The 21,555-nt window shown below is 32.8% G+C and overlaps 1 protein-coding gene and 1 pseudogene across 5 annotated transcripts in view; both read left to right on the plus strand.

Annotated features, from left to right (window-relative positions):
* CSMD3 (CUB and Sushi multiple domains 3) overlaps positions 1-21,555 on the plus strand; it is a 1,092,836-nt gene that overhangs the window by 828,610 nt on the left and 242,671 nt on the right. For all 5 annotated transcript variants that reach the window (XM_088798979.1, XM_088798980.1, XM_088798981.1 and 2 more), the window contains one exon: positions 9,291-9,485. In XM_088798979.1, the coding sequence (XP_088655105.1) occupies positions 9,291-9,485 (195 nt within the window). The remainder of the gene's footprint in view (positions 1-9,290; positions 9,486-21,555) is intronic.
* LOC109454554 (small ribosomal subunit protein mS31 pseudogene) lies at positions 9,655-10,670 on the plus strand (annotated as a pseudogene).

A 21,555-nucleotide genomic window follows, 5' to 3' on the forward strand; every position in this document is an offset into this window, starting at 1 on the left:
CATCGATCGTTAATCTTTTCTGTTCTTCATGGTCTGTGTTTTTCATGCCTTGATTAAAAATTCCTTCTTTATTATGATGGTCATAAAGGCATTTTCCTAAACTTTTTCTAAAGTTTTAAAGCTTTGCTTTTCACTTTTAATCTCTTTCATGTATGTGGAGTTTATTTTTGTGTAAGCTAGGAATCCAATTTTGTTTTGTTTTGTTTTTCCATATGGACAATTGTCCTGAAACCATTTTTTGACAGATAATGCTATTGCTGTCAAATATCAAGGATCCATATGTCTGCTTCTGAATTCCCTATTTTGCTTCATAGGCCTTTTTTTCTACTTCCAGGCCATGACTTCTCTGAATTTTACTACAATAGCTTTAAAGTAGGTCATGATATGAGATAGGCAGAGTGCACCACCTTATTCTTCTTCAAAATTGTCTTGGTGTCTATTAACCTTTAGAACTTTTGATTTGATTTTTAAATTAAGCTTGTCCCACCTGTTTAATTTGATTGAGACTGGATTGAATTTATAAATTATTTGGGAATAAAGCGAGTATGTGTATTTAATCTTCCATCCATAAATATGGCACATCTCTCAATTTACTAGTGTCTTTTAGTAGTGGTTTATGATTTTCTTTATAAAAGTTTTTTCATTTAAATCTTAAATGTCTTATAGTTTTCATTGTAATTAAGGAATCATTTTATTATTAGGTTTCACTCGTTTTTGCTAATCATACGTCCACAATGAATTTTTGTAATTACCTAATAATATCTACCAAACTTGCTTAACTCTTTCATTAGTTATTATAATTTTTGTGGAGTTTTTTGTATTTTCTATACAAACAGTGACTGTCCTGTTTTTCTTCTAGTCTGTACGTACTCCCCCCTCCTCCCCTTCCTTGGCTCAATACTCTGGGTAGGAACTTCAATGCTATGTCAGACTGAAACAGTGACAGCTATCATCCTGTGTCACTGCTGATTTTAAAGAGAATGCATCTAGTGATTTTACATGTCATGTTTCTTATTGGTTAGGAACAATGTTATAAGGGCTAACATTTTTAACTCATTATTATTTACATATGAATATTATTTACTTCTATGGGTGAAGCACTTTGAGCAAATAAGTCTAAGTAATTTGCCCAAAGTCATATGGCAGAGCTAAAATTTGATTCAGGGTGAACTTGATTTCATGTTCTTATTCCAAATGTTATACTACTTAGATATATGCTTCATAAATTATGGGAAGTTCCCTTCCATTCCTAGTTAACTAAAAATTGTTTAACGATGAATGGGATTGAATCTTATCAACTGCTTTTTTATCAGCTATTGAAAATATCACGCGCTTTTCTTTTGTGAAGCTTTTAATGTTGTGAACTTATTATAGTTTTGCTAACATTAGAACATCTTTATATTGGCTGGATACAACCAGTTTGTTCATTGTTTGTTGTTTTTAATATACTTTGTAGATTTCAGTACACTAAATGTTAGATTTCTATAATTATGGTATTTAATGTCATATGTGTATTACCTATTAAAAATGTGAATTATCATTGCTTTATTACCATGAGTTTAGTCTATAATTTTCCTTTCTTATATCTACCATGTCTAGTTTTGATCATGATTATACAACTGCCTAATTTGGGGAATGGTCTCACTTCTCTAGAATCTAATATGGTTTGAATAAAATAGGGACAATCTATGTCTTAAATGTGTACTAGAAGTATATAAAATTCTGGATTTAGTGATTTGAGGTTATAGAATGTTAGTGGTTATAAATCTTTTCAGGTTTTTTGATTTCATCTTAGATTTTTAAAATTATTTTTCTGAGAATTAGTTATTTTAATCCAAGTTTTCAAACATATTGACAAAAAAACTTTCACAGTATTCTCTTTATTTGTTGGTATATGTTTTTCATTTACATTGTCTAGTATTTTTGTTAATGTTGCTTTTATCTGTATCATCTCATATTTTCTCTAGATTTTTTTTCTAATTTATTGAAAGAAATACTAGCTTATTAATTTTCAGATTTTTTTTCTTCTCATATGAGTTTTATGGCTATAAATTTTCCTCTAAGTATCACTTTAACTACTTTGCAAAAGATTTAATATAGAGAGATTTATAATCATTCAATTCTAAATTTTGTTCTAATTGCACTGCATTATGATGTTTTTATTTGTTTAAGAGTTAACTTAGAAATAATTTCAATCAATTTTAATCTACATTTAATTATAATATCTAATTTACTTGTACTGTGGTCAGATATATGTGATTTAAATTCCTTGGCATGTTCCAAGATATATTTTTTTCTGAGCTCTTCTATGGTCAATTTTTACACATGCCCCCTGACTCCTAGGAGAAAAGAGCATTATTTAAGTCACAGTTTTTATATATACCCATTAAATTATGTTCTCTAATTATATTTATCAAATACTTAATATGCTCACCATTTTAAAAGTCCTCTTGGTCTACCAATTATTGAAATACTTGGGAAAATCTTTTACAGTTTTTAACATTGCTTTAATTTTTATTAAAATTTTTATTATTTCTGTTTTATATCCTATGAGAACTTATTGTCAGGTACATATAAATTGTATATTTTTTGATGCTTTAAATTTAATCTATATTTATTTGCTTTTCTGATCTTATTTTGTGCTTTCTATTCATTTTGCTTTTTCTGTACTACTAGTTTCAAATTTTTCTCCTTTTATCAAATAATCACATCATTGCTTGATACTTTCTTGTTTATATATTTATTTGTTCATTTACTATATGCATCCCCATTTACTTCACTAACTCCTTACACATACCAAAATACAAGTTTCTTAAGATCAAGAATCCTGTTTATTCACATTATACAATGAGTGCCTTAAAATACTACCTACACATAGTAGTTGTTTGATAATTAATTGATTGGTTTTGAGCAGCTTAAAGAGGTGTTTTCTGTTTTAAACCAAATCATAATTAGAATCATAGAATAATAACATTATTGAAATGTTAGAAAACTTACAGATAGATTCCTGTCCTGCATTTCATAAATGAGAACGTGGCTCTTTAGGAACAGCTATTTATATGTCCAAATAGACAGGCTTATAAGTAAGACCTGTTGGAAGGGGAGGGGAGAGAAGGAAAAGGGAGGAAAGGGAGGAGAGTGGAGGGGAGGGTGAAGAAGGAAGGAAGGAAGGAAGGAAGGAAGGAAGGAAGGAAGGAAGGAAGGAAGGAAGGAAGGAAGGAAAGAAGGAAGGAAGGAAGGAAGGACTGTAAGCAAGTCAGTAGAGCTATGCTCTATTGTGCATTAGTATTCAGTAAAACATTTCCAGATATCACTAGGACAAAAGATACAGGAAGAATGCCAGAAATATTACTATGCTCAGGACAAACTGGAGTTGACCTCACAATTCTTTCTTTGCATTACATTCCAGGTAGCCATTACTAAGTCCATGCAATTACATACTTGAGGTAAACCTAAGCCATATCAGCTAAAAGCCATTTCTATTTCCTAGGTTGATATATTTCCATATCCTATTATTTCCAAATTAAGGTTTATGTTGTCATAGGAAAAGGGCCACAAATGCAAACTTATTTAAAAGAAATATTATATACTTACTCTACTCTAGAATGATTAGTTCTTTTTAATGCGTTATCTCTGTCCTTCCCATGACCAGGAACACTTATAAACACAACAAAAATATTAAACCAACAGCATTATAAGTATTGCTATACCTATTTTACAAATGATAAAAGAATCAGATTGTTAAAATGAATTGCACAAGATGACAAATTAGTATTACCAATAAGACTGAAGGCAACTACAAATAAAAGAGTAAAAGCAGAGAAAAATTCATTATCATTTCATGAACTACAATCCTTCTCTTCGGATCCTACCATTCAATCTCCACCATCCTCAACCACTATACCAACACCTACTTACACAAAATTCCTCTACGAACTCTTATTTTTATTCTTCATGTGCTATTTCTCTGCACTGCTGGTACCGAGTTCATGATACTCCCCAATCCAATCTAATTAAGTCCCTGGACTGGTCCTCAAAACACCCCTTCATGGGAAAATTACATTGCCCACTTCAGTGCCTCTAGGGTCTGTCTTTTCAGACTCCTTGTTTCCTATCCTTATTTAAAAAAATGTTACCTCTTTAATTGTCTAGTTTCTTAAAATTAATAAAGTAAAATTGTCTTTATGTTTAATTCTGGCACACACAGACAACTATCTCAGAATTTTCAAACTAACACGTTCACCTCAAAATGAACTGATATATACAGGGAGGTCCTGGATAGTAAAACTGTTTCCTTTGTCATTTGTCACATATGTTATATAGCTTGACTTATATGTGTTCATTTCTGTTAGCACTGGAAAAGTACAGCTTTTAAGTCCTGACTCACTCTGTATAATGGTTTTAGTGGGCATTTAAGTAAAAAGCCACAGGTCCGGCACTTACAACCATGACAGCTCACACCAGAGTCTAGTTGCTGTTACTTGCCTGTCTGTCCATTTCCCCTTTGAAGGTAAACACTGAATCTTATTTCTGTTGGTGTGCAAGTACACAGTAGTTGTACAAAGGATTTGAACACTGAATGAATGTTATATTCAAATATCACAAAAACATAAGGCCACTCACGTGGACTCTGGAAGGAATACCACTTTATGTGTACATAAAACAAATAGTAGAAATGCTCCAATATTGTAGACAATAGTAAATTCGAACAGAAAAGTAGAAGTTTGGAAGTAAGGGGAAAGTGTTTTGCTAATTTTAAAGCAATGTCCTCAAAGTATTTAAATCAGATCTAGTCTCCATTTATCTCCTTATAGTTTCAGTGCAATACAATATTAGCAAATTTACAATTGAATAAATATTTAGAGTTTAAACAGTGCTCTCATTTGCATTGTTTACTATTAAGAGCATTTTAGATTATAATGTTAATAAGTGTGTCTTAAATATTTATAATCATAATAGTTATACAAATGGGACTCGTGGTAGTGATATTGTGTTCTTTTAATAAATTACATTGATTTGCGATGAAAGAGAGAGAATATAAAGTTTTGTGCTACTGAAGGGGAGCTAGTTGGTGCTTTAGCTGGCAGAAGATGTAAATTTATAGGCACCAGTATGTACAGTGGAAAACTTATGAAGGGTAGTTTATATGTGCTATAAGTTAGCCAAGAACCTTAAAAGTATCGTAAGTCACTTTCTAAATTAACCTATAATTTTAAAGTAAGATATAGAGTAACCTATTACATTTCAACTTTCTGGAGAAAATCATTTAATGTTCATGGTAGCAATATTTCCCAAAATAAAAGAACTATGTGTAGGTTTATATTTATTCTCAGAAAACACCCTGGGAGATCTGGCCCTATGTGAACTCTGAGTTTTCCAATAGGGAGGGCCTCTTGGGACTGTATATGATTAGATAAGAGGGACAATCATGCATACACAATTAAAAGTGAGCTTATTCTTTGTTGAACTCACGCTAGCAGGTTTATGACCATCCACACATGTCCACTATTGTGGAAATAATAGGCAGTTGGATATTATCTAATTCAGTTACCTCTCAAAACCAAAATAATACATAACTAATTTTAATCATCCAGAGAATGAAATTATTGATAATAATGGTCCCTTCGTGAATGTATACCTATATGTGGAAATAAACTTTGGAAAGAAAATTCTATTAATAGTACAAATATTTATGGTTCTTATTAGCCCAGAAAAAATTTAATTGTAAATCAATCACTAAGTATGAATTAAACAAGCACTATTTAGTTATCACTATGCCTGGTACAAAGTATGATAAAACCTTTCTAATGCTATAGATATGATACTTATTATGTATATTGGCATATGTGTATCTTTATGAATAAAATGGAAACAAAAGCATAGTAAAGCTTTAATTTTTCCAATGGAATCTTCAAAGACATTTTTCAGTCCTCTAATGTCAAACTTTTTCATTAAAATAAGCATTAAGTTATTTTAAATTTATACAGACAAATTCTGAAAAAATAAATGTTTTATAAAACGAAAAGCAAAAGGCCCGAAGTAAAATATAAGTATTATTGCTATGCTCCCTTCTATCTCCCAGCAGACATCTAATGTAACTTATTTGCAATTAATTAAAAAATAATAATTGTAAAATATAAAATCTGCCAAAAAAAACCCACAAAAATCTTATTTGGAGACTATAAGGCAAGGGACTCTTTTTACCTATGGTCTATTCAGTAAGCAAACTACTATTAAGGCAAACAAAACTAATTATCCATAAAAAATAATGCTATCAACTTGTCTGTTCCACAATTTAAAGGAACAAAAATCACCTTTCCACCTACCGCCTAGACCTTTATATAAGGATTCTCCAGGTGTTTTCAAAATTTTCAGATGTAACTGCCATGATATACATGGAAATAAACAAGGACAGTGTTATTCATAGAGAGCTATTCACCAAGGATTTAGAGTAGTATGTAAACATAACACTGACATAAATGAATCCTTTCAAAAGGAGACTAACAATATAAAACTATTGCATAGGAAAGATTTTTAATTCGTTGACCATATTTTCCTTTCCTCAGAAGGTAGGATGTTTGAATTATAGATTCACTGGTATGTCACCGAAACTTTTGGGAAAACTTAAAGAGGAAAAAAACAAGCTTTTCAAAAGTTGAGTGTTAGGCTCTTCAAGTTGTGGAAGAGATTAATTCTTTTAAACAGTACTTTCAAGCCTTCCTTTTGCCTTAAGGGATTTAGCTCAGTTTCATGAAGGCTGGCTGAAAATGCAAGGTTGCTGTTCTACCTAAAAATTACATTGTGTTTTCCTGCTGGTTTAAGGAAAGACGCAGTGTGTGGTTTTATTCTTAAAAATAAACTCTTGCAACACCAACTCCTGCAACACTAAATCCCCATTTTTAGTGACCAAATTTAGTATTCACCCTGCTGGGTCTTTCCTGAAAACAGTGTTGTTTGAATATTCTATCTGGGAAGGAATATGGTTCCTTAGATTGGGAAGCAATTTTTACAGTGAATTCTGAATATAATTGATGGGGTGCAAATTGTGTGTGTGCTTGTGTGTGAGTGTGTGTGTGTGTGTGTGAGTGTGTGTGTACGCGTGTACATGTACTTGGGAGCAGATCAAGTTATTTAGCTTTGTATTGAAATTCTGGAATCCGATTTATCCAACTAGCACACTCCAGCACACTTCATCCCCCCCACCCCCCCAGCCCCTCATCTCTTTCACCTAGCCAGCTCTTTATTTCTCAAGACTCATTTTAGATGTCAACTCTTCAGGAAGGCTCCTGGATGTACTCCCCTTTTGCTGTACTCATCACAATTACAAGTGTATAATCAATATAATTCTTAATAGACTATAAATTCCTTGATTGCTAGAATCTTTTCTGATTGTCCATTGTTGTATTTCCAGAGTTAGTTGGGTAGTGGCTTTTAAGTATGTGTTGAAAAGAAAGAAAGTGGACTTCATTCCTCTAATATTCCATTGAAATCATTTAAATATTTGGTTCCACCATTTCTTCTTTAGTTGAATTGGGATAAATCTTATATAGTATTCTTCCTAAAGCACAAACTTCTCATTTCCTATAAATGTTGAAGTACTTTGAACTCTGCAAACTTTTATGAATGGAAAATATATGCTATGTAGTCTTACTGTTGTAGTTAATCAGATTTGGATATACTAAAGTAATATAAATTCTGTAATAGCCAAACACTAATGATGCCATGAGTCATATCCAGAGATACACCCATCTCCTGACTTCCCATTAAGATAAGATAAATTCTAATGTAGAAAATCACATTTATTATCCTGATTTTGCGATGGTCCTCACATTGCACATTTCTCTATTATTTCTTAAGTAATCGATAATAATAATAAAATGTAAATACTAAAGGTATTACCCAGATCTGTTAACAACAAAGTTTGCAAAACGAATGAACTAGTCTTTCGATGTCTCTACGTAATTTCAAAATGTTCTGTCAGTGTCTTTAATTCACTGTCTGGTTGCACAGAAAATAGTTCCTTTGTTGTGAATGGATTTTACTTTTCAAATTGTCTGGTACTGTTAGCTTTGAAAGTGCTTAGCTTTGACACAGAGTCTGTCCACAAAGATACTGGTTTGGAAATTGTGTAGCTATTTTCTAGTGGACAGACCTCTCATAGAAATGTGGGAAATAACTAGAGCAGGTACATTAAGAGAAATGTTCTCAAGGCAAACAAAAAGAGTCTTTTGCTTTCCTCTTAGTGGTGAACTGAGCTGAGCTGAACATAGGCAGTGGTGTCATTTCTCATTTCAGTCATGTGGAATTGGTGTATTTTATTTGGGGGATGATATTTTAAATAAAGAAATACTAAGTAAGAAAATAAATGCTTCTTTTTAAAATAAACTCTAAAATCCTATGTTTGACTATATACTGCTGTGTTTCCCCGAAAATAAGATCTAGCCGGACCATCAGCTCTAATGCGTCTTTTGGAGCAAAAATTAATATAAGACCCAGTCTTATTTTACTATAATAGAAGATTGGGTCTATAATATAATATAATATAATATATAATATAATATAATATAATATAATATAATATAATATAATATAATATAATATAATATAGACTGGATATAATATAATATATAATATAATATAATATAATATAATATAATACCTGGTCTAATATAATATAAGACCAAGTCTTATATTAATTTTTGCTCCAAAAGACGCATTAGAGTTGATGGTCCAGCTAGGTCTTATTTTCAGGGAAACACGGTATATATATAGGGTGCCACAATATATATATATATATATATATATATATATATATATATATATATATATACAAGTGGACATTTTGGTCAGCGTTTCTTAAGCAGTAGTTTGCCGTAATTAGACGTGTCTGGACACTGATGGTAACCACTTTGAGCACCTCTGGTAATTGCAGAAGTCAAACATGACTTGTATTCATCTTTTGTTATGGGTATATATTGACTATTAGAATTTTAATAGTTTTTTTTTTTCCTTTCTTAAAATGTGTGTACATTTTGTTGACACCCTCTGTATATTGGATGCCAATTTTAATGAGAATACCAATGCAGAATTTTATTCTGTTACTAATCAATATGAATGAGCAAAATGTCAGATAGGGTTAAGGACTACTTTGTACTTTGAGCACTCAAGGAGAGACGGAAAGGGTGCTGATGCTTTCCTTTCCATGTAGAGGTAGAAATGAAGAAATCTTAAAGCTTTCAAATAAAACATTATTTTAAAACAATGCATTTTATATCAACACTGTTTTACAGCAAAACTCCGAGAGTCCTGCTTTGATCCAGGCAATATAATGAATGGCACCAGACTTGGAATGGATTATAAATTAGGGTCAACAGTCACCTATTACTGTGATGCTGGTTATGTTCTTCAAGGTTATTCGACACTCACCTGTATCATGGGAGATGATGGAAGACCAGGATGGAATAGAGCCTTACCAAGTTGTCACGGTAAAAAACCTATTTTTTTGCTGAACTTTTATTATTAGAAAGAATCAATAAATGTTTAAGGTCATTTCTGTAGTTTTAAAAAAATCAACCATTTAACATACAACTTACAAATGTGGTATAACAATGAAGAGATTGTATCAAGGATTTTTAAATTGGATTCAATAAAAACATGGGTTTAGGAAAGTGCTTATATCCCCAGGTGTCTCTAAAGCAAGGTGCACATTCCAGTAGGCGAGCTCTCTGAGAATAGAGGTATTGCCTGTTCTGTTCATTTGTGTTCAGGACTTAGAGGATTAAAATACTGGCCGAATAATGAGAAACAAACACACTGAAATTGACATTTCAACAAAAGTAAATAAATGCAGTACATTAAATATTATCAAGAACTGGTGATAAATTTTTATCTGAAATAAGGATATAGAAAAACGTATGTTTCTCCTCAGAATTAGGTTATCTAAAAGTGATAACCAAGTCAGAGCTACTCAGGCAGCTCCAGTAGCACACGGAAGACTCAAGGACACAGAAAGATGGAGAAAGACCTAAAACTAGTTTCAGAAACACAATATCAGACATGAGAGTAGCCATCTGGAGTTAGTAAAAAAAAAAATGATGCATCAGAATCAGTTTGACAAAGGATCTGACAATGACCTTAGTTATAAGAAGACCTCTGATCTTAGAAAAAGTCCTAGGAAAAAATACATGTAAGGGGAAGAGACTTAATATTTTTAATATTAAGGCAGTTATCAAAGAGATACCTGAAACAGAGACATCACCTTCACTTGGGGTGTGGAATTGCTAGGCAGTTAGCTGCAGTAAATGAACAGACCTTTTGGAACGGTTTTGAAGAGACGATATAGAGGATACAAGAGGGGAAACTATGGGAGTCCCCAGTTGACAGTGAAGCAGGTTTTGATAGCAATTGTTCAGAATTTCATGAAGATGCATTTCTGGATATACTCCTGGAAGATTTTCCAAAACAAGGACTAGTTCACCACTTCATAGAACTGGTGACCTGTGTCCATTTCAAAAACTCATATCTTAGTGTTAAACAGAAAGTCAAACACAGATGGTGTAGAAATGATTTTAATGAAAAAATGAGACATTCTAAAAGAAAATGGTATGGAGTTCATAGCAGACCATGGACATTTTTTTTTTAAAGCTTTTGGAGATAGCTATTATAACTAAGTAAAATAATGTTATTAGAAAAAATAATACTTCATGTTCAAAAATCATGGAGGTGTTTGTATATAACTCTATATTTATCAGGATAGAGGTACAGTGGGGGAGAAAAGAAGTTCAGTAAGGCGAGAAAAACAATATCAGTATGGAAAGTTATCACAGATCCCTAGTCAGATGAATGATCCTAATGCATTGTACAAAATTGACATGGAGATGATATCATCTATGGAAGATTTTCCAAACTGGGTCACCACTAGTGAGTCATAAAATCAATTGACTGGGTTGTGACCAGCATTTTTATTATTGATATAATATTTAATAAAATAAAAGAAAGAAAAAGAAAAAAACGTAATTCAAACAACAAAGTAAGGATAAATCATTTTGTGGAAGTTTATTCTGTTAAATAGAGAGATAAATAAAATACAATTAATATGCATATACCCATTTGTGTGTGCATGTAAGTGTCAATTTGTATATTTGCAATGATATAAAGTATATTTTTACTGTGATTGTTAGTGGGAAAAAAACCCAACTCTGATCTGATGGATAAAAGTATGGATACTTGGTGTCTGATAAATATGGTAATTTTTCCTTGATATACAATGTATTCATGTCTTAGAATTATATGTATACAATTTCAGACTTAAACACAAGTCATTTAAATTTTCTAGGCTTATTGCCTCTCATCTACAAAATGGGAAAAATTGAAATTCTTTATTTTAAAATATTGTTATAAGAAATAAAGAAAAAGTAGATATCAATTAAACTGTCATGCTGTTAATATTAGAATAGCTGTTTGATTCCTGGCTTGAATTGATGCTTTCATCTATCAGAAGATAAAGGGAATAAAAAGGGAAAGAATAACTATGAATTTAATCTCCCAAGGAGAAAAAAAAAAGAAATTGATGACATGGATGATTATAGGAAATTTAAGAGAGTGATTATATTGTCTAGAATTTAGAGCCATACAAAAATCTGTTTATAGCCAGAAACACACATTAAACTTAGAACAGCATTTTCCAAAATTTAATGTCAGTAATCGTGAAGAAACCATAAAAATTTTCCAGGAGCCAGAGAAGAAATAACCAAAAAACTTCATGGAGAAAACTAAAAGCATTCAGAAAACTATAGATAAAAATGATAGGTGTTAAACAGTGGGATACATGATTAAATAGATAGCTTTCAATGATTTAGGTGGGAGAGACAAGAGTGCAGAGTATAGCATGCATTCACTAAGAATATACCTGTCTAAAATAATCCTATTCCTTTTTAATAGTTTCTATATTGGTAGGTCATAGCAACGTCAATTTCAGCAAGGGATATTTCATAATATATATGAAGACATTCTTCTGAACCAAGAATATTTAATGAGATCAATTATAGCCCAATTAAGTATAGTCCATTTTGGTTGAATAGTAATATCTACAGACAATATGGAGGGAAGAATCGACCTGAGTTCAAATCCTCTCACTGTACCTATGCTCTGAGACTAGCTGAGCCTTGATTTTTAGTCTATTACACTGAGTGATAGTTTTGTTTCAATAGGTTATTCTGAAGACTGTATTCATAAACACAACCCATATAGGGCCTATTAAAGTTCCTAGCAAATACTGGCATGTTGATATATGTGGTTTCAACATGGTGTTTCAAAAGAAGCACAGCACTGGAAAACATGCCTTGCACGTTATATTTTAGTTGAACTAGTATATTTTTGTCATTTTAATATTAATTAAATCTAATTTGTTAATGTTATTATACAGATACACATTCACCCACTCCTGAAAATAGCACAGGAGTTCAGTATTTTTAAATTTCCTAAGAGAGAAAAAAATTTACCATCAATTAAGTTGGAGATCACATGACTTTTAACCATAATGCCGAGACATAATTGAAATCAAATAAAAGTTGTTCAATATATGCTTTAAGCTATTAGAAAAAAATAAATAAGATATATTCATGTTAAAAGTATGACCACACTGATAATTTCTGGTATACTGGGGGAGGGGGGAAAGCCCATGTTTTAAAACTAGATATGTTTAACTCTAAAAAGTGAAATAATACCAAGAGAAAAGCTTGAGTCAGCTATGTGACCTTGTTCAATTTATTTATTTTGTATATTTAGCATTAGATAATGTGTAATTTGTGAAGTTGTTGGGAGAATTATATTAAATAACTTATTTAAAGCATTTGGTTCTGTGGCTGTTACTGTCACACAGTAAAGAAAGATTAATACATTTTAGTTTTCTGATCAGGTTGACATATATCTATTTGTTTTCCCTCATTGTTACTGTATAGAAATCCAAAATACACAGAACTGGCTGACTTTCAGATGTACTAATTTAATACTTTAAGTCAAAATTAGTGTGTAAAGCATGTACATTAGAGCAAGAAGGGTTTGTTGTTCATAAGAATATATATATATTCTTATGAAAAAAAAAAAAAAATATATATATATATATATATATATATATATATATATATATTTTTTTTTTTTTTTTTTTTTTTTTTTTTTTTAATTGGGGAGCAATGTATTTCCCCAGGGCTCATCAGCTCAAAATTGCTGTCCTCCATTCTAGTTGTGGAGGGCACAGCTCAGCTCCAAGTCCAGTTGCCGTTTTTCAGTCTTTTGTTGCAGGGGCACAGCCCACCATCCCATGCGGTAATCGAACCAGCAACCTTGTTGTTGAGAGCTCGCGCTCCAAACAATTGAGCCATCCGGCCACCCAGGATAAATTATTTTTAATTAAGACAAATTTTGTATTTTTTACCAAAGTAAAATAGGCATGTGATAACGAAGAAAATAATACAGAACAGCTTCCCATTTAAAGCAATTTAAAGCGATGGTTATGTGCCCTACCCCCTTCCATTCTCTTATTCCTCAGCTAAGTCTTCTAATAATTTCTATTTCTGATTGCTCTAGTGGCCCTCTCCATGACTCTGCATAACATAATGAAGTTCTGGTTCTTGATTCACCATCTCTAGATAATATCTATTGATTCCCTGATATAAAAGATCAAGAGTTGTGTCACATTCATAGCCCCTCTGTTCAGTGTTCCAGAGTTATATTATTTTTGGTTATTCTAGTAAAATTGCCTTTGTCGTGTGTTAATTTGCTAATGCCTCTATTTCTAATTTTATCAGTGTTTGAGAATTAGGTTGCTAGTCTCTGCTGATTTTCATGCTAAGTCTTATCCCACAGTAGGAATCCTGACTAAAGTTTCTGAGAACATAGGCAGGAAATTTGGACTGACTGGTAGGCTTTACTTTATAGTACATTAAGTAGGGAGTTGGCTATTAAACTATGATCATGAAGTGCCAAAACAAGGGAATAAGGTTTTTATTTCCTTTTTTTTTCATGATAGTAAACACATCCATACTCTGAAAACGCTTTAAATGCAACCATATATATATATTTTTTTTCTTGTAATGTTGCTTTAGTCTCACCCAGAAGACCATAAACTCATGAAGTCTTGGGCTACATATTACTTTTTATTATGCAACATGTTAATTTATACAGGAAAGCTTTTAGTAAATATTTTTTAACCTGAGCTGAACCATAAGAATTTACAAAGTTTGTTTATTTTAGAATATAGATTTTTATCATGGTTTAGGATTAAGTGTACATTTTATTTCTGAAGAAAATGTTTTTAAGAGCTCATGTTGGACACTGAGAGATTATATTTGTCAGAAGTAGATCCAAAATGATAGCATCCTGTGGTAAGTCCTGCTCAGTGATGAGAAACCTTGCAGTTTATCTCATGAGAATGTCACATACATTAAATGATAGCAGAACAAGATATCTGTACCTGCAGTTCACTTTGTGATAAAAAAAAAAAATGTGTTTAGAAAATAATTCTTCCCTTATTTTTCGTACTTTGGAAAGTATCTATTGAAACTCAGTTACTTTAGTTACTATAGACATACTGAAGTAGAAGTCATATATTCCATAATCTGACTCAATATGAGGTAGAGGTAATAAAACACCAATATTGCCAATTGCCATATTTTGCCCTTAATTTTCATTATTTGATTGATTTCACCTAATGGCATTGCATTTGTTTATCTAAACACACCTCTACCCTAATCTAGGATACTAGCCACAGCTTACCTCTTACTCTGTCTGCCAACTAATTCCTCTCCTTCCCTGTTTCCCCATTCTCTTCTAAATACAATAGCCTTGAAAGCATATGTCAGACTACATTGTATATTTACTCGAAACTCACCAGTGGTTTCCTAAATTTGAATAAATGCCAAAGATCTTATAATGTACGACTCCACTTAATCTGCCTATACACACCCTGGCCTCTCTACTGTTTATCTGTCTACTACACAAATGGGCCACACTGGCCTCCTTGATCTTTCTTCAAAGCACTGCTCACATTTCTGCATCAGGGCTTTTGCACTCACTGTCCTTTCTGCCTGAGTGCATTTTCCACAGCTTTCTGGCAGGCTAGCTCTCTGACTTCTTTCAGGCATATGATCACTTGTCTTCTTGGTATAAAAAAAATATATTCATATTTACCCTTCCTCTGCTCCTTAAAACTCCCAGGATGAAATCATATGTATCTAAAATTGAAACAATATACCCTAGGTAAAGATATCCCTGATGTGTGTAAAAGCTCCAGTTATTTTAAGACCTTAGAACATTGAAAGGTAAATCATTAAATGCAAGAGTACTGCTTACAATACCAATACAATATTCTTTTTATTTTAATTATGGTAAAATTGACCATATAACATCGTGTTTGTTTCAGGTATACAACATAATGATTCAATATTTGTATATATTGTGAAATGATCACCACAATAAGTCTAGTTAATGTTCGTCACCACACATAGTCACATACACACAAAAAAAGTTTCCTTGTGATGAGGACTTTTAAGATCTACTCTCTTAGCAACTTTTAAACATGCAATACAATATTATTAACTACAGTCACCATGTGATACATTACATTCTCATGACTTATTTATTTTATAACCAGGCCAGTGTGATATTCTTGATCTTTTCCATTGTCATAGCATACAGTGAACATATAATTGATAGATAATTATAATAATAAGACCCTAAGGATAAACATATTTGGACTGTTAAAGAATCACTAGCTTGCCAATTATTATAAAGAAGAAATGGTATCATTCATTCCTTTTGTTGAGGCATTCAAAAGCACCAATTTTATGCCTGGTCCTGCACTAACTGTTAGGGATAAAACATGAATTCAGCATGGCCCTTGACTGTAAGGAGTTTACAATCTGATGAGATGCAGACAGTTAAGGTCAATTGCTAGAAATAAAAAGAGTACTGTGAGCACAGCATGGAAGTGCATCTGACCTAGTTACAAAGAGAGATCTGGGAAGTCTTCCTTATGAAAGTGACACATGAACTGAATCTTAAAATTATAAATGAGAAGGAGCCAGGTGAGTCATAAAGCATGAGGAGATGGTATAGTCACACCTATGGGTCAGCATATGTGAACATATAGAAGCAAGAGTTAAACAGGGAATTTTGGATAAAAATTAAAACAGCTCAACAGGGCAAGTGAATAGAGAGGAGAAATGATGAGAGGAAATAGTTTACCTGTATTGAGCACAGTTTGGAGTTTTATACCCATATCATTTTATACCTCCCCACAACTCAGGGGCTATAATATTGGCAAGTACTAATATTCTCATTTTACAGATGAGGAACCCAAGACGTAGAGAGAGGTTCAGTCGCTTGCTCTAAGTCATACTTGCCCAATAGTCTTGTTTTGGAGTCCATGCTCTTAATCACTACCCTATAGGTTGACTGGTTAATCCTTCAAAGGACTTTATATAGATGTCTTTATGACTCTAGTGCCTACGAGTACCTGGCATATTTAAGTTAATTAAATGTTTTATGAATGGATGCATGGCACCAAGAATAAGTGGTAAGATTTAAGGTTCTTCATTCATTTCTGAAATCTTCCTCCAGGCTAACTGTGAGAATTAAGGTAAAATCTACCAATAACTGATGAAAGTGTTTATCTGAAATGCATTTTTGCATTTCATTTGAAATACAACTTTGCACAGAGTACACATGCCTTAATAGGTAGTCAGTATCAACTCAGTTCTTTTTAAAATCTTCAATATTATTTTAAATACCTGTGTTTCACTCATGTTAACATAAATCATAGAATCTGGGGAAGAGAAAAAGAATTAAGTAACTCAATCACTGACGATATATAAGTCTGTTCAAAGTGTAAAAACATGAATATATTATAATTAGAGATCCAGTAGTCATCTGGCACCATTCTTTTTTCAACTTCCAACTATATGTAGAATGCTAAAAGCTTTTAAAAGGAGAGCCCTCTTACCCTGTAAACTGAAGAGAAAGCTTTGAAACAAGCCAAAAATAAAATAAAATAAAGTAAAAGTTCATTTTTTAATTATAGTTTTCCAACGTTAGAGTTATCTCTGATTAGTAAGCACATATGGCCCACTTTTAATGAAATCACACGTTGGACTGTGTGAAGAAATAAATAACTAAACTTTTATTCCTGATCTTCTGCTTAAAGGGCATAACTTGCCTTGAGCTAATTCCTTATTTCAAATCTTCTTGAAGTTTATAATTTTTTTTTGAGCTGAACCAAGTCTGGGGTCCCATTCCATTATAATTGTAGATAGAGATCATCTAGTCTAAACCTTGTATACTGAACCATTAGCATTTGATCTCATTAAAATACATGATCTAACTAAAGCATGTAGATGAAAGATTCATACAACAAAGACGTAGTGGTAAAATATTTCTGAGTGTCATCAAATATCGACGTTTCATCACCTACACCTAGGAATTTTGTCCACAGACATAATATACTGATTACGTGTTAGACCCATGTTCTGCAAAGAAATGTACTGTATTTTGTATTGAAACAAGGTAGTATTGGGATAAAACCAAAGTATGTTTAACTTTCATATGATGGGAGAAAAGCATTATTTAAAAGGAAATAGGAATGGAAGCTGATGTTATTGAGCACCTGCTATTTTCCAGGCACTCTCATGTACATTATCACTCCAGTTGGACTCTTGCCTGCTAGTCTAAAGAATCATCAACATTGTTATAAATAAATCCCCGCTGCTGTGGATTCTGGAGCATATTATGTAGAATCATCCATGTAAAAAGCAATTTGATTGCAAATCAATGGCTGTAATTCAGAGCACATTTTCTTGTGACCACTGACTTGGAATTCATATTAAACCATTTTTGTTTTCCCTGCCTGTGGCATCTCAGTCACTACTCCTTATCTCCAGATGGGTAGTCACATGGCCTCTCATTGTGCTAGGATGCTCCCATTCTCCAGTACTAGGGAGGCTATATTTAAGTCCGACTTCAAACATGTGTTCCTAATGCGTTGCCAGGTGTTGCAGAAACACAGGGAAAAAATGAAAAATTTGTACAGAAAGTTGAATCAACCTAGTGATTCTCACCTTATAGATGAAGAAAGTAAGGTATGTAATAGTAACTATTAGAAGTCATGGTGTGATTCAAATGGGAATGTAATACATAAGACAAGAGGTCTCAGGATAGCCAAATCTTTACTTCTATTGGGTCAACAAAATTCTTACTAACAAAGTTCACTCCACAAAATCTAGAAGAGAAAGAAAGCAGTTTTATTATTGAAAAAGCATATCTGGAATACAGTGCACATTGCAGGCAGTCTGTGAAAAATACTACAGAGACAAGGCAGAATCTCCTGCAAATTTATACAGTAAAAAAAATGAAAAAAACAAATAACATTTCTTTTATCTCCTGACACACCACTTGATGTACCTTGTCTCTTATATACCTTGTGAGTATGCCTTGTTAAGAACCCTGAGTTAATTTCAGAGGTATGTGTTTATGGTCAGAAGGCCAGCTTGCATGGTAAAATCTAAAGGTTGGTCCATTATGGTTTCAAGGAGACACCTTAAAGGAGGAGAGGGGAGATTACTGCTTCCCTCCTTTTTATTAAACACAGAAAAATTTCATTTCACACTTACACTTCGACCAGTGAACCATTCACTCCAAGATTCCAAATGGAGATATACACAAGAAAGAAGACAATATAGAGCTCTGTGCACAACAGGGAATTTTGTTTCAAGTCCCAAAACAGAAATCTAGTGAATTACATCAAAACAGATGGGAAAGTTAGTGAGTAAATCTGAACCATATTTAGGCTATGGTTCTAAATAGCCCCAAGACTACTAAGCCAAACCTATGACTGGATATTTCTTCCCAAGTTTTAGGACCTTTCTAATTCAGGGAAGAATTGATCTGAGACAATAGAGCAGAAAAGGAAGGGTCCTCCAGTAAAACTAATATTTTCCAGATCTCCTTAGATCAAAGCAACAATCTCTGGGGCAAATTCCCTTAAGGAAAAGAATAGAGAGAAAATGAGAAAGGGATGTGGTTTGAGATGAATCTAATTAGAACAGCAGATCCTTTTTTGGTGTGTGCATGTGCACTCTTACCACCCAATGGACCTTAAAATCATCTTTTTAACTGTATAAAATCAAAGTACATAAGCCTGAAAGATAAACCAATTATACTGAAATATAGTTATAAAAACGTATAATTAAAAAAACACAGTTTTGATATAATGACTTTACTTCCTAATGAATGCCTTAATTAGAAGTTATAGCAGCAAGTCTAATAACTGCTATACTTTTTAGTAGTGATGAGAATAAACAATATTTTGAGGTATCTGAATCAATTATAATGTAATATTAAAATACCTGTGATTTCTATTGCTGACAAAGTCCCAGTACTTTTAATATTACTACGCTTTGTTGTTTACATTTGAAATGAAAGGAAACGCTAAAATTCAGTTAGAAAAAAAATCAGCTAGGTTCTAGGAAAAATGTAGACATTCTCCCCATCCAAAATTCATGGAACCATGACAAAAACTCCTCAATTATGTGAAGAATTATGTGGAGAAACGGAGAAGATGGACCAGTTTCTCCTCCCTTTCATTAATACTATTGGATCTTATTTCCCCCTGGACTTCTAAAGAATAAAGAGTCCAGGAAAGTACAGGACCACAGCCACACTAACCATTAACAGCTGGGCACAGTGACACCATCCGTTGAGAAAACAGCTGGATTGCAGTTGTAGGTTCCTCTTGCTTTGGGATGGAGTACTCTAGTCTTCGTCCTTGGGGAAAACTAAGAGGAGAGGGAAAAAAAGCCATGAGCTCCTCATAGACAACACCTTGGGTAGAGTCATAAAAGATGTTGCTGCTACCTCTCTCCAGAGAAAAGTTTGGCAAAAACACTAGGGAAGTTCTTCCTGCCCTTCTCTACCCTTTGCATTCCTTCCTGGGATTAATGAGCTTTTTTCATCACCCTAAGGCCTTTATGAAAGCCTCATTACATCACCTCCAGAAGATTCTGGAGTAGATCAGAAGAGTTTTTTAATTCATTTTACCTAAGCCCACACCATACATCAGATCTGACAGACACTTCCTATTCCACTTCAGTTTTCCTCTCTTCCAAGGTTACTCAGTCAATAAATAGCAAAGGCGGGAATTAAACCTGGGACTTCCTTCCTGATTCCAGATCTTTGGGTTTTATATTGTATTCTGCCATGCTACCCTAAAGAAAGGGTTTGAAAAATCCATGAGTTTTACATTCCGTGCATTTCATCAATGGCAAACTATTAATATAATGTATATTTTATTTTTCTTTATATTCATTACATATATTCATTAGAAGTGTATTGTATAAAGACACTATGCTAGGCTCCAGAGGTATAAATGGCATGCAAAAAAGACAGGGGATCTTTGATTTAATAGATCTTGGAGTCTAGCGATAGAGACAGACCTTAATTAAAGAGCTAATCAAATAAATAAGAGCTAATCAAATAAATATGATTGCAAGTTGTAATCATTATACTCAAAGTAACCAATGGCATGCTATATGATAGGGGCTTCTGAATTAGTCTGGAAGACAAAAGGACTTTCCTGAGAAAACATTTGGGAGGAGATTAGGTAGGAGGGAATAATTTGTAAGTGTTTGTTTGTTTTTTCCCTCTGAACTTATTTTGCACTAATATATTAACTGTCTTAAGTATTTTTTAAAACAATAAAAGATTGCCATTACTAATAATCTATGACACAGAAATATCAATTAAACTAAGTGATGAAAAGGGATTTGAGTTTTTAAAAAGTGCCAATAATCCAATCAAAATTGTTTTATTAATAAGAACTTGGCTTCCCATGCACCGTTTTCTACAAAATCATAGATTAATAATTGCTAGGGACTTGGGAGTGGAGCAAATGGGGAATGACTGCTCATGAGTGCAGGAATTCTTTTCGGGGTGACAAAACTATTCTGAAATGAGATAGTGGGGTTGGCTACACAACTCGGTGCATATGCTTAAATAAACACTCAATTGTATACTTTAGAAGAGTGAATTTTATGGTCTGTGAATTAAATCTCAATCTTGAAAATGAGGTTAAAAAATGCGTGACATAGGTGTCACACATAAACTACCTACACCTGCAAAATCATTGTTAGCAGAATTTGTATATGGGAACATGGAAGCCAAGAGCTACTCATAAGCCTTTGTCACTGAATGACTCTTCTTTTTCTAAGAATACACTCTGATGGAATATACAGCTTACACAGTGCTCCAGGATAGAAAGAAGGCCTTCCTAGCCAGCAACATCAAATGAATGAATCCAGGCAGTGAGGTGACATAAATAGAAGCTATTATCCTACTAAGTTGATTTAGTGAGTCATTTAAAATGGTTTTCAAGCCACTGAATTACAACACTGAGATGGATTTTTTTTTTCTTTAGTGTTAAACAGGAGTGTGGAATCAACACAAAATTAATTCACAAGGAATAAATACTTATTTTTGCTTTTTTCATTGAAGTGAACAGATACCACA

Source organism: Rhinolophus sinicus, chromosome 6 (assembly GCF_057876585.1).
Source record: "Rhinolophus sinicus isolate RSI-liver-muscle chromosome 6, RSI-T2T, whole genome shotgun sequence".
NCBI classification, from domain to species: Eukaryota; Metazoa; Chordata; class Mammalia; order Chiroptera; family Rhinolophidae; genus Rhinolophus; species Rhinolophus sinicus.